The sequence below is a fragment of the Megalops cyprinoides genome, chromosome 5, assembly GCF_013368585.1.
Source record: "Megalops cyprinoides isolate fMegCyp1 chromosome 5, fMegCyp1.pri, whole genome shotgun sequence".
NCBI classification, from domain to species: Eukaryota; Metazoa; Chordata; class Actinopteri; order Elopiformes; family Megalopidae; genus Megalops; species Megalops cyprinoides.
Window position 1 is genome coordinate 34,792,201 of NC_050587.1, and position 14,227 is coordinate 34,806,427.

A 14,227-nucleotide genomic window follows, 5' to 3' on the forward strand; every position below is an offset into this window, starting at 1 on the left:
CAGTTGGACGGTCTCGTGTTGCGGGTGCAGAGGGCCAAAATGCTGCGCTTATCATGTTTCCTTTAACAGAACATTTGGAAACGTCTCTGATGTTATCCTAAACCCTAACGGTGTGCGTGATCTGAGAATGTAAGTGTAGGTAAACATTTTAATACTTAAATGCCTCAGTTAAACGTCAGCATATAGCTCGGTTACATATATTTTTTTAACTGTGATGCTTAAAGATGAAGATATAACATGAAAATGCAAGGCTGTAACTGAAAGAAATACTAAAGCTGAGTCTGTCTGGACAATTCAATCATCAAAAGAGTGATTTACTTCCATATTCTGCCTAATTTACCTGACTCAATCTGCCTAATTTACCTGTATTCAAATTTCGACATCCTTATTGACATCCTTGTTGACATTTCAAGTTCACATGAAATGTTTGGATAGTGACATGAGATGTTTGGAAATCACACAAACAGTGTTTGGGTTAGCCAAACATACACCATGTCATACTGTGCTAATACAAAAGACTACTCTTGAGTTCAGTTTTAAAGTAAAACTGCTCCTTGCTTTCTCTTAAAATATAGTGGGTTTCAAAGTTTTTTTTAATGTAGACATAGATATCACTATCTCTTCTCACTGAGACAGAGAGAGAGAGAGAAACTCAGGTGCTCATGTGACTTTTCTAATTGGCAAAAATTACAGATGGTAAATTTGCATTGAAGTAAATGCTTAATGAGTAACCGGGAGTAGGTTCTCACAGAATGAGCTCATGTACAAGGTTCACTTCTGCTTGCTGTTTCACCATAGGCTGGGGAAGTGTTACTTAACTGAAGTGTTATGTTGTAGGAACTGGGTTAGAAACACAAGTGAGTCGGAAACGCAGTGAGTTTGCCGATTCCTGGCTGTGGTGTGATTTATTTTTACCCAGGAAGCTTTGTGTCTGGAGCGTGACGTCATCGGCTCCCACCCACCCTCTTAAAGGGCATGCCCACCCATCCAGTGTGCTTTGTTTTTAGACGAGACAGAACAGAATGAGCCTGTGCCTTTAACTTCTGTAGAGAAAGAGACTAGAAACTTCCCTTTCTTTTTCGATTTTTCCCTCACTTAAGATAAGAGGCTGACAGAGGAACATCACTTCCTGCGTTGTCTTTGAATCCATGTTCGGCGTTAACTTCAGTTCAGACCGTTAACTAAAACGGCCAGGTCAGTAAGTCATTTATGAATACCAGATGCTTTTGTGTAGAAAAATATTTATTTGAGGTGAGATGTATCTATGATGCTGTGTTCAGCGCAGAGTAAGATTATTTGAATTGTATCGTTTTTAATTGTGAATCAACAACAGTTACAACAACAATGACTAACACTGAGTTCGTGTTGGCTGGTTGTTCCTAAAGGGTTTTATTTATGGGCTCTTTGATAATAGCAGGGCGTTTCTGTCTTCGTCTTTACCTCCATTCACTTTTGATCCATAATGACAAGCCCCTTTTGGTCAGCATCGAAGAGGTAGCCTTTTTGTTTTTTGTTTTTTTTCGAAAGATGTGTCACGCGTTTGTGCCTAACTTCGGGAACTGAGGCAGTGATGTTCTGACAGCAGAGGAAATGAGTAATCTTCCTCTTCCTGCTTTTGGACAAGCTTTCGCTTCCCTCGCGCACCATTGCGCGAGCGTCTGGCGTCGCACGTATAAAGATACGTCACCGTTCCTTGCTCTTTGGTTAGCCGTTTTAAAAAAAGGAGTCCATGGAAATGACAGCAAGCCCTGAATCAGCTTATGCGTTGTTGCTCTGCCTTGACCTGTGTAGATCTTTGGTTAGCCTTTCTCTCCTGTGTACCATGAGAGAGCATTCTGCCATTGTCCTGCTGGGTTTTCTTATCACCATTGTTTATTCATGTGATGCAGGACGTTGTTTCTTGTGAACACTCAGATCGATGACAGTAGCTCCAAGGAGGACTGCCAGGTGTTGGAGTTGTGTTTACCCTAACGTAGAGTGTAGTCCTGTTCTGAGTGGGTAGAGTCTGGAGTTTCAGAAGGCTGAAAGGAGATTGTAGTAAGGGTTGTGATGTTCACTGAGCTGGGGCTTTAAGCATTATGTCCCATTTTTCCAAAGAGGACTGTTTAGGTCACATCCCATTGGTGTGGCGTCCCACCCACTTTGGGCCAGAGGGGATGGAGGAGAGGGCACAGGGAGGGGTGAAACACTGCCCCCCACAGGCCTGGAGTAGGGAAACCTAATATGACTGAGGATCAGCACAGCGGTCTCAAGCCATAGAATCAAATCATTTGAAATAAAAAATGTAAAGTATTTATAATGGCTTTTCTCACTAACCAAAAATGAGTAAATTAGCAAGACAGTAAAAAAATTATTATAATAATTATCTTTTTACCGTAAAGGCTTTGACCGTATAAAACCCAAATTAAAACAAGATGTTACACGTGGTTGAGGTTTTTGCCCATCTGTCAAAAACTGCGCTAGGTCTGGTACAGACTTTCTGCAAGTCGTATGCTTGTACAAACACAGTAAAATAATCATTCCAAAATGTAAGGACCGTATTTAATTGTTGTCCCTGATTTCACACAGTTAAAAACAAAAATACAGTCATAGTCAAAGGGGAGAAAAGCAGAGCATTAACATCAAGTCGCAGCGATGTAAGCACACCAGGTGTAAAAATATTCCATACCCATTTTTAATCAGATGTCTCCTTTAATCATGTACACCACACAGAGTGTGTTAAAAACAGTACATTTGAAGATGCTGGTCAATGTTGACACAACCATGGAGCCATATTAAAAACTCTAAATATGAAGCTTGAGCTTTTAAAGGTCTAGAGAAGGGTTTTCTGTTTCGGGCGTCAATGAAGATGACCTCCAATTCCTCGTGCACTTCATTGACACCACAAATTCCCTGTGATTCCTCTTTTATTTAGCAAACATCATCACAAGTTATCTTAGTTCTTAACTATTTTTCCATTTATGTCTTTAGCCCGTAGCCTGGCCTGATGTAGCATATGTTTGTTATAAAAGCATTTAAAAGCAATCAAAATGATAAGGAATGATGAGAAATCCTCCTTTGTGTAAGTAAAGAAAATGGCAAAAAAGCAATGATGGCGATCTAAGAGAGACGAGTGCTGTAAAAAAATCCTTGAAATCAAAATCAAAGTACTAAAATAGCTGCTATAGTTAAATTTAGCTTGAATTGCATGAAATGAAAATGAATGTAATAATGAATGAATGAATGTAATAATTGCAAAAAAATAAAAACTAAAATTAAAATACCAGCAGTGACTGAATGTAAGTTAATCAAACCAGTGTATTATGGTTTTTATTTTATTATCATTTTTTATTGCAAGTAGGTTTACTATTAGGTTGGATGTAAGACAAAATACTGCACTTTTATAGGGTAAAGTACTGATGAGTCTCATGTCAGTATCATTTTCTTCACAGCCTGCCATAAAGATGAAATTACTGTAGATCATATACCTGAAACAAAGTGAAGTAACAGACACATTAGCTGATTTAAAAATGTGATTAATGACACTGCCTGAAAAACAAAACCGGGTGTGTTCAGTGGGGCTGAGCTGTCAGAGCATCTTTCAGGGAAGAGCAGTTTGGGGGGAGGGTCCTTGCAGCTTCACAGGTGAATAATTTAAGAGCTGCCCTGAAAAATAAAAAATAAATAAGACACGAGCGATTTCCACAGTCATCTTAGCTGCCGGTCGGGATCCTTAATATCCAGGGTCCGCATTTTACTGCCCCTCGGAAACAAACGGAAATCAGATGTAAGAGATACTGCTATTATCCCTGCAGCCCTCATAGCAACCAGCGGGTGGCTGCTGTTGTTGTTGTTGTGACTGTTGTCGTACTGTGATGTAATCTGCCGTTAGCGCACAGCCTCCAGCTGGCTGCACCCCTGCCGTTGGCAGCGTGCAGGTAGCCATCCGGTTGCCAGGACGATGGATGAGCATTGATGGGCCTTTTTTATTTTTCTTTTCTTTTTTTTAACTCTCCACAAAAGCTCTCCCCCCTCTCCCTCACACCACTCTGCTTTGCAGCTGCCTATCGTCTCTCGAGCCAGGGGGACTGACAGAGGCGAGCTCTCCCCCCCCTCCCTCCGCTGCGCCCCTCCACCCAAACAGCAGCTGCTGAGCCACCCTGACAAAAGAGCCCCCCGGCCGAGAGGAGGAGGAGGAGGAGAGGATTAGCGGTGCACGTCACGTCCGGCCAGCAGAGGGCTGAACCTGAGCAGCGGAGAGGATCGCCACTCGGAGAGCGAGAGAGCGCGAGAGAGGCAGCGAAAACGAGAGAGAGAGGAGAGAGAGAGAGAGAGAGAGACGTGCGGGCGAGAGAGAGAGGGAGACAGAGACAGAGAGAAAAAGCCTCCGTGCATTATTATTCTTTTTTTCCCTCCCGTAAAACCGCGGTGATCATGTGTCAGAGGAGCCTGCAGCGGTCGGCACGGAGCTCGGGGAAATGGTGAGATGCTGCAGATCTTATAATAGCCATCGGTCTTGCTACAACCTGCACAGAGTTAGGTCTGATGTGCGCCGGCTGCGGCCGCTGGGCTCCGGGGCCTCGGGGGAACGGGGGGGTAGCGCCAGGGGAGGCCGCTACGACGCTGCCCCGGGGGGCCCCCACCCCAGCCACAGGACCAGATTCAGGTACTGTCCTCCTCCTCCTCCTCCTCCTCCTCCTCGCGCCGCCCCGGGAGAGAGAGTGTGTGAGAGTGAGCGCATGGGTGCGGAGAGGCTCGGCGGCCGCAGCGAACAGGCGTCAGAACTGGCGGGGGGGCCAGGGGGGCCGTGCAGGGGCTGCAAGGGCACAGAGAATCAACGCTCAGTGAGAGAGAGAGAGTGGGACAGAGCATGACGAGCCTGCACCGAGCTGCAGGGGGAGGTGGACCGACTGAAAGGTGGACAGAGAGAGAGTGGGATAGAGGGAGAGGGAGAGAGAGAGGGAGAGAGAGAGAGTGTGCATGGCAAACTGGCATTGAGTTGCAGGGGCAGATGGACCGAATGAAAGGTGGAGAACGACAGAGAGAGAGAGAGAGAGAGAGAGAGAGAGAGAGGGAGCGAGCCGCAGAGGGAGCGGGGAGCTGATTGTGGCGCTCTGACGGGAGCTGAGGGGCGGGACGCGTTCGGTCTCTGCATGTGGGGGCTCTTTGTTTACAGGTCCGTGGTGCTCACAGTGCCCGCGCTGTCTGTGCAAACACTGGCTGTCTGTTGGGCCGGGCGAGAGAGCGGGCGACGGGGGGTTTGTGGGCGAGCACTGAACGCTCCTGTCAGCAGCGCTGCCTCTAAGCCCTGTCACCAAGCGCACAAAGCCTGCGGTTGGCCTAATTGTGGCGTAATGCCCCTTAAGCTCCCTGCAGGGACGGGAGTCCGATGGGAGACAGGCCTGCCGGTGCCGGGCCGAGCCCGGTACGCTCAGGGTCCGGTACACAGTCACCCGTCTCCTCCGAACATCTCCCTCGGCCTCGCTAACTGAAAGAGACAGGCTGGGGGAATAGATGCTGGATCAGAGAGGGCTGTCCGCTGTGCTAGCGAAAGTGAGAGAGAGAGAGAGAGAGAGCGCGAGAGAGAGGGAGACCAGGAAAGGATGCTCCACTGCCAGTGATTGGCCAGTATGTGCCTGCAATGAAGAAGTAAGGGGGGCGAGAGAGAGAGTGAGTTAGAGAGAGCGAGAGAGAGAGAGAGAGAGAGCGATGAGAGATGGCAGTGTGGCACAGTGGACAAGAAACGGGGCTTATAACGGATTTAATTCTGTACCCTGTGGTGCGTTGCCTGTGGGACAGGGAGGGCATCGCTGAAGGACGCTATAGAATAGGGAATCGCACTGCAGCGGAGGAGGGGAATGTGAAATGCTGAATGTGAAAGCCGAGCTTTTTCAAACGGCTACTGCGTCTGCAGCAGGCCATCCTGTAGAGTGAGTGCTTTTCCCAGGTAGCAGCATCCGTAAGACAGGTAGTCACATAAATCAGTCTGACAAAAGCTAAAAAACAAGTGTTATTTGTTTTAACTGTAGTGGCCCTGAAAAGAGAAGGTAGGGCCTGGTGTGTGGTAGTGTAGGGATTTGGGGGGTGCGCTCAGTGATGCTGGAGTGGCTGGTGCCCTGAACCTGAATGTTGTTGGTTTGAATCCCAGATGGGATACGCTGCCCTCTGTCCCCAGGCTAAAGTGCTTTCACGCGAAACGCTCCAGTGAAAATGTTGACATGGAGGAATGAGTAACAATGTAAAATGCAGTGTAAGCGTTGAATGGGGGGATGGTCGGGGGGGGGGGGGGGGGGGGGGCACTTTTCGAGCTGCCAAGGGGCGTCTCCAGATGCGCTGGTATGTGGGCCGTTTGGGGGGGGGGGGTAACAATGGGGGCAGTGTTGCACAGCTGAATCGGCACAGGGCCCGGGATAGCCACACTGCGCTGGCTGCAGGCTCACAACAAGGCCAGCAGCCTCCGCAGTGTGAACGGCCATTGATTTGACCCCATTCAGCACTGTGTCAATCCATTCCATAATTCAGCTGGAATGAATCACTGCTATGACTTGTGTGATAAAGTCGTGGGTGCAATTGACCCAAAGCATGTCAGCTGTTGTATGTCTATGTCTGTGTGTGCGTGCGTGCATGTGTGCTTGCGTGCGCGTGTGTGTGCATGCATGTGCGCGTACGTGTGTGTGTGTGTGTGTGTGTGTGTGCGTATACTGGTGTGTGTGTGTGTGTGCGTGCATGTGTGTGCACGTGTGTATTAAATTCAAAATCAATGACTGCATCTCAGTACAGCCTTTTCAGTGCTACAGAGCAAATAGTTAAGCATTTCGACACAGATGGGTGTCAGAAAAAGGTGAGGAATGCTCTCCTAGGGGCCCCCAAAAGACATGATTCTGCCTACATCGTCCTTAGGAAACTGAATCAGTTGCAAAAGTGTTAAACAAGGAATGTAACGCTTGGGCAGTCTGCTCACAGAAATTAGCTTAAGCTGTGCTTTATTGTACATAAATCCAAATACCGTGTTTCTAGAAAAGTCTGTTCTCAATGCTCCGCCCCACGTCCGTGTCCCAAGCTCCTCGTTGACCTGTGAGGAATCCCACCCTGTCCCAGTAGTTCTTGCAGCTGTGCGGGCCAAGGATGCCCCCCCCACCTCCCAAATCAGCGTTCCCCTCCCCTCTCCTGAGCTGTAGTGGCGGTAGCCTTGCGTAACTGGAGGCAGGGGTTCAGAGGCGAGGCGGCTTGCGTGTCGACACTGGGCACACGAGTCTGCAAAGGGTCTGTTAGACGTTGAGTCAGGTCGTCTTCAGTGCCGCCTCTGTCGCGGTCGCAGAGTATGCAATCGGTTCGGCCCTGGCTGTGTCTGCGCTGCTGTGAGCTGTGTTTCAGCTGCCTGCCTGCTTGCTGAAATGTCTCTGTAATAGTGTGCTGGAGTCCAGTGCATTGCGCTCACAACAGTAGGGTCCACAGTGCATTCTCGCTTCTGATCACCCTTGACAGCAGGTCCTAGAGGGGGTTGAGGTGGGGGGGGGGGGGGTGGAGGAAATATGGGTGATTTTTTGCCAATTTTTCCAATTTGTGGTGACAGTGTAGCATAGTCGTTGCACATCTGGGTTTGTAACTCAGAGGTCACAGGTTTGGGTCACAGGTGTTAACTGCATCATCTTTGAACAAGGATCCCAACCCAAAATGCACCAGTAATGGTGGTGGGTAAGCAAATTCACAATAATAACTAGGGTGCGTATGCATGCAGCCGAGAAACGCCAAAGACAGTTTGTAGAACATTGCTGGGGGCTGTATTCATGGTATGGCGCTAAGGTCACGGCTTCTCCGACCTTTACCACACAGCCCTTTGTGTCTACATTTCTGGAGCCTGGGTGAAAGCTTGGCCCAAGTGGTCTTAGGTGTGAGCGTTTGTTTGGTGTTTGTTTGTTTAGAGTGTCATCTTGCTTTGAGACCATGTTAGTGTGCAAGTGTACACCCTGCAACGGACACTGACACGCTTTCCTTGGGTTCGGTGTCAGTGTCTAAGCTCTCCCTAGTTGTGTCTTATCCCAATTAGAGAAGACAGCTTCTTACTGGCTATAGATAGCCATCCTGCCTCTGGCCAGCCACTTAGCCAATGGGCGCTGGCTCATCACTTTCAGAGGCCAATATGACCCACTTCTTCTGACACTTTCTCGTTAATCCGGATTTGGCAGGCCTGGTATCACCTTGTGTTGGCATGCTGAGATCCCCTTAGTCTCTTGGACCTCGCCTTACTGGGGGCGGGGTCGTTTTCGCTGACAGGGCGGAAAGCGGAAGCAGGCGAGGGAGCGGATGTTTGGCTGGGAGTCCGGCAATCCCCAGTTCCTTGTTCGTTAACCCCGTTCTCGTCGTTTACCTCGTTAGCACATATCCTCTTTGTAGGCAGTGTGCTTTCATGTGCACTCACCCTTGCAGGGGCCACCCATACACACACACACACACTCGTTAATACCGGTGAGCGTAACATTGGTGTCAGCGGTAGTGTCCCTTTAATCATGGATTCAGCATGGCTGTCCCAGTTCTGATTCAACAAACACGTGAACTGGCTAAATCCCGCGCCCGGCTCGGTAATCGCTGCTCCACAATGCTGCCCCACTTTCAGTTTAAAAACATTGTCATATTTATAGGTATTCACACTGCGGTCAGGCATTTTCAGGCCAACGTGAATCGTAGTTCTTCCGTGTGGTTTTTATTGAGTTTGACAAATGAACAGGTGCATTGCAATATAAATACTGTGCCATCGTCTTACCCTCAAACTGTCAAAGTAATGCTTCCTATTGTCACAAACGAGGATGGTATAATATGTTCCTGGTGTAGGAGAAAAAGGCACGTGCGTTTTGTTTGTTAAAACCAATACCTCTGTCCTCAGAGAGATTATATATAGAAGCTTGGCTGTACTCACAGTAAAACATTAAACAGCCTAACGCTGACTGAGCATGTGGGTGTGAAGAGGTTTCATGTTTAAAAAAAGAAACAGTGCAGTCATCTGACTTTTAGATGATAAAAGTGTACCTGTCGTACCGACAGTCTGTCAGAGTAGCTCAGATGCACCACATCTACTCCCAAAGACAACACTTGTGGATGGAAGTCAGTCATGAATATCACTGAGATATATCTAGGGCTCAGAAATACCCCACGAGGTTGTGTGTACACTACCATTCCCATTCAGGTGATTATATTACATTACATTCATTTATCAGATGCTCTTATCCAGAGCGACTTCCAGCACAGAAGAAGTAATGTTTCTCTGTTATAGTTTATCTCAGGTATGGACTGACCTTCAGGTGTTAACATGACCACATTGAACACAACTTTTGGAGCCTCTTCATGCGGCTGGGTGTTAGTGGAAAAGTAGATGGAGAGCTCCTGACGCCAGGAGGGATTCAAACCCGTGACCACCTGTCCAGACTGCTACTCTACACTGCTGTCTGACTGATCAGAGCCCTGCTGGAATTTAGGCCCCTGTCCATCGCTCAGTGCGATTGATCTGATGGATTGATGATATCTTGATTGAGTGTTACCACCGAGAGGTGCAGTCGAGTCAGCATGACTTTACTGTGGTGAAATCAGCAACAGGAGGTGGCTTTTTGTGTGTAATGATTTTGTGGAAATGTAACTGCCCAGTATTGGGAAAGCAGTGTGGCAGATTGGTAAAGAACAGGGACTGTAATCAAAAGGTTGCCGGTGTGATTACATATTAGGCCGATGCTGTTGTACCCTTTGGCGAGGTACTTAACTGACAGATGCCTCAGTAAATATTCAGCTGCATAAATGGTTAAAATTGTAACCTACTGTATGTAAGTCGTTCTGGATAAGAGCATCTGCTGAATGACAATAATGTAATGTAATGTGTTTACTCCATCATACCTGTGCACGTTTAGCTTAATAAGATTCTTTTTGGTGTTATATTTATTGTTTTTTTATTTGATTTTTGTTGAAAGCGCCTGCATTTCTCCTAAACTACGGGGTCCCTCATCGTCCGCCCCTTTGACAAAGAAGCGTTAGAGAGAGGGAAGAGGGAGAGACATAGAGGGAGGGAGTGGAATATTAAGGTTCCAGAGTGAATGGAGGAAGCAGGAGGAGGAGAGAGGAGAACAGAAGAGGCAGTAAATGGCTGTGAGAGGGAGATGGAGATGGGGAGACGAGGGACTGGCAGAACTGGCCTGACCTAAATTCAGAGCGAGAGATTGTGTGTGTATGTGTGAGAGAGGGATAGAGTAGAGGTCCTCGAGTGTGAATAAGCATACACATAATCCATTAATGTAGATGCAGGTGTATGAGAATATGCTGCTCTCAGCTCCCATCTAACCCCGGCTGTTTGTCTCTCTTTGTCTGTCTGTGCGCCTATGGTTGTGTGTGTTTGTGTGTGGCATGTTGCTGTGTGTGTGTGTGTGTGTCCGTGTTTTTGTCCATGTTTGTGTCCCTGTGTGTGTGTGTGTGTGCGTCTGTGTGCGTCTGTGTGTGTCTGTGATTTTCTCCATGTTTGTGTCCCTTTGTGTGTGTGTATCCGTGTGTGTATGTGCGTGCGTGTGTGTACACACTTGCCCGTCTGTCGGTGTGTGTGCTCCCCTGTGTGTGTCCGTGTGTGTATGTGCGTGCGTGTGTGTACACCCTTGCCCGTCTGTGTGTGGGTGGGCGTGCTCCCCTGTGTCTGAATGCTGGCGCGTGTGTGCAGGTTGCAGTTCCCCCAGTTGGCCTTGCGGCGGCGCCTGGGCCAGCTGAGCTGCATGTCCCGCCCTGCCTTGCGGCTGCGCTCATGGCCGCTCTCCTTCCTCTACTACTTTCTGCCCTTCGGGGCTCTCAAGCCCCTGGCCAAGGTGGGCTGGCGTCCAACCAGCAGGGTGAGTATAAAGGGGGGTGTGGCCTCTGAATGGGGCGGGGCTTATCATAGGGGGTGGGCCTTTGTGCGTTTCTCTGTTTCAGCGCACAGCTCTCCTGCCCTCGGTTTGCGTGTGTGGGTGTTTGTTTTTTTGAAATCTCAGCATCCAGAGTCACACAGGCTGTCTGGCCTACGAAGGATTTATTTTGAATTTATCCTTTATTTTTTTACCTGGCAATCCCATATCTGTGTAACAAAGTACCTTTTTGACCGTGCAGCGCAGCACAGTTGGGAACACTGGGAACGGGAAGCAATCTGAGCGATTTCCTCACTTCCCAGCTGATGCATCCGGCCACGGTGGTGTTCTGATGAGAAGCAGTGATGTATAAACCGTGGCCCTTTTGGTGCAAATGGCTGGTCACATATGGTGCTGTCGGGCACCAACCTCCCAGCAGAACCCTGTGAAAAGAACCTTTGTTTGCAGCCGGCTCTGATTTAATCCTCTGTTTTCAGAAGCGTTGTATCTCTGGAGGAAACTCTGTATGTTCATCTCTGCAATGATGATCTGCAGCAGTGATTGTGTGCTTCACGGTCAAGTTATGTTCATTTAAAACAGACCGCACTTCTGTCCAGAGTGATTCATGCCTTATTTATCATGCCAAGGTTTTTTATGAATCCCTACAGCACTGTTGTAAATTGTTGGGCACAGGTCTTTAAACCCCCACCAACTCTCACAGACCTGTAGTGACACCCAGGTTATATATAGATCCAGACAGCCATTTGATTCTTGGCCTTGCACAGTCCCTTTAGGTCATATCCTCACTAATGCTACCAAGTAAATACCTTTTTCATCGAACTGTGTAATGCTGGAATGAGGGGGGGGGGGGTAGAAAAATGGGACATCCATTAAATTAAATTATGAACTGTATTATTATGCACAAAGAAAAACGTCAAATAAAATTAGGTCAGTGTCCGTGAATACAAAAGAGCTAAAATTACGCATCACAAATCAAGCCCCCCTGAATAAAGGGTCTGCTAGCCCATAGGCTAATCCCTGAACTCCTGCTCAGCTGGTACCACGGCAGACTTATCCACACAAGTCTCATACTGTTCCTGCCTCAGACCGCCATGTCTAACCAACCACAGAACAGAGTAATCCGTCAAAGCAAAATCATTTTAAAAAAGGTTTTTAAAAGCTATCAGAGTAACCCAGATCATGAGCCAAACGGGTTTTTTCCACTGCCTGAAACAATGGGACAATGGGACCAAAATGCAAAATAACTGAGTGATATCGGGTCCTAAAAAGAGACCACATGCTTGGGGAGCATTTCTTAAGGGTCGGAGAGACCGGACAGAGGTGGATCCTAAACAAAGCTGAGATTTAAAATTAAGGCAGCTGCATGATAACATGAAACCCACCATTTCCTAGAGATTGTGCACAGCACTGAACCAGAAACGGTCTCTTCAGTTGGTTACTTGGTTTTAACCTTTGTTGTATGTGAGTAGCCTGACTTTGCCTCCCCCATGGCACACATTTTTCACAATTTTAGAATCAGATTAAAACTCGGAAAGCTGTAATCGGATTAACAGGGAAATGGTGGCATTTTGAAAGGACTGTTTTAGCATCTCGTAAAAAATGTTTGTTTGTACAAAGATCCCATTGTTAAAAATAGCATCCGGTAAATATATATATGCATAAATTTGCAGCCCGTATGAATTATGGGATTTAAATCTTCCCAGAAACAGGCTCTAGCAGGAAGTTACGGCGATGTCTTAATGCAAATACTTTCCCTGGGTTCTGCTTAGTAATAAAACTGCCGTCACTGCCTTTATATCCAGGTTGTCATGACTCCTTCACCTAACCTTGTTCCTCAAAACTAAGACACCCTAAAACAGAGGGTGACTGTTTCTGTTTTTAGGATTTCAGAGGAATCCTAGAGTTGTAGTAGTAGTATACATGTGAGGCGGTGCCTGTTTGAGTGCGTGACCGATTTCGGCACCCCCTGCAGGTCGCTCTGTATAAGTCCATCCCGACCCGCCTGCTGTCCCGTGCCTGGGGCCGGCTGAACCAGGTGGACCTGCCCACCTGGCTGAGGAAGCCCGTCTACAGCCTATACATCTGGACCTTCGGGGTGAACATGAAGGAGGCGGCGGTGGAGGACCTGCACCACTACAGGAACCTCAGCGAGTTCTTCCGGCGGAAACTCAAGCCACAGGCCCGGCCCGTGTGCGACTCGCACTGCGTGGTGAGTGCACGCCCGCGGACCCCATCCACCAGCCAGAACCAGAACCGAGCCAGAACCAGAACCGCCAGAACCAACCCCCCGACATCACTGTACCGCTCTCGCAGTTCCCCTTCTCCCAGCATGCATTACACTACATTACATTATTGGCATTTAGCGGATGCTCTTATCCAGAGCGACTTACATTTGTACAGCTGGATATTTAGTGAGGCAATTCTGGGTTAAGCACCTTGCCCAAGGGTACAGCAGCAGCCCCAGTGGGGAGCTGAACCAGCAGCCTTTCGGTTACGGGCCCTGCTCCTTACCACTACGCTACACTGCCACCCACATCCATTGAGCATGTACTGAGATTCTTGATCTCTGCTGAACTCTGTAACTGTACTGAACAACGTTCTTTATGCATATTTGTGTTATATGCCACTTCCCTATTGTGAATTACTGAGATATGTAAAAATGACAAATACATTATGCATTCATACATCATTCTTATGAAACTGTGTAGTTCAGTCTTCTCCATCTCGTATTGATTCCCCCATTTTTCATATATGGTATTAGCTTGCCAAGTATATGTAATGCCTGTAATCAGGCCACATAGTGAGGAGTCAGAAATCATTAAGTAGCCTGCTTAAAGATAATTGCATAATGTATCATATAACCTAATGGGATTTGACTCTCCCAGGGTTTGCTGTGAGAGAGAGTTGATCATTGCAGAGTGTGGTGGGACTGCTGTCTGGTCCTTGTTCATTCGACATTGGTTTTATTAAGATGAGTGTGTGTGTCTTCCAGATAAGCCCCGCAGATGGCAAAATCCTACACTTCGGAAGGGTGCGTAACTGCGAGGTGGAGCAGGTGAAGGGTGTGACTTACTCCCTGGAGACCTTCCTGGGACCGCAGACCTGGGCCGAGAGCTTGGGCCTCAATAAGAGTGAGTGACCCTGTCCGTCTGTCCACCTGTCTGTCAGGGTTTGCTGCCTGGTTCTGTCTGACTTTGACGGTGCTCTGCTCTTTGTATGCCCAGATGAGGAGGACTCTACATCCTTCCAGGACCTGCTCGTCACCAAGGAGGGGAACGAGCTGTTCCACTGCGTGGTGTACCTGGCGCCCGGGGACTACCACTGCTTCCACTCGCCCACCGACTGGAGGGTCGCCCACCGACGGCACTTCCCCGGTCAGT

General features: G+C 47.9%; 1 protein-coding gene across 6 annotated transcripts in view; it reads left to right on the plus strand.

The window, feature by feature from the left end:
• Positions 1 to 14,227, plus strand: part of pisd (phosphatidylserine decarboxylase) — a 32,350-nt gene that overhangs the window by 13,502 nt on the left and 4,621 nt on the right. The window contains exons 1-6 of one of the 6 annotated variants that reach the window (XM_036529795.1): positions 69 to 129; positions 1,101 to 1,194; positions 10,667 to 10,832; positions 12,820 to 13,056; positions 13,840 to 13,978; positions 14,072 to 14,221. In XM_036529795.1, the coding sequence (XP_036385688.1) occupies positions 10,719 to 10,832; positions 12,820 to 13,056; positions 13,840 to 13,978; positions 14,072 to 14,221 (640 nt within the window). In that variant the 5' untranslated portion in view covers positions 69 to 129; positions 1,101 to 1,194; positions 10,667 to 10,718. Of the gene's footprint in view, positions 1 to 68; positions 130 to 1,100; positions 1,195 to 4,334; positions 4,646 to 10,666; positions 10,833 to 12,819; positions 13,057 to 13,839; positions 13,979 to 14,071; positions 14,222 to 14,227 lie in introns of those variants that run through there. The other 5 variants (XM_036529796.1, XM_036529793.1, XM_036529790.1 and 2 more) reach the window with 5 other exon arrangements.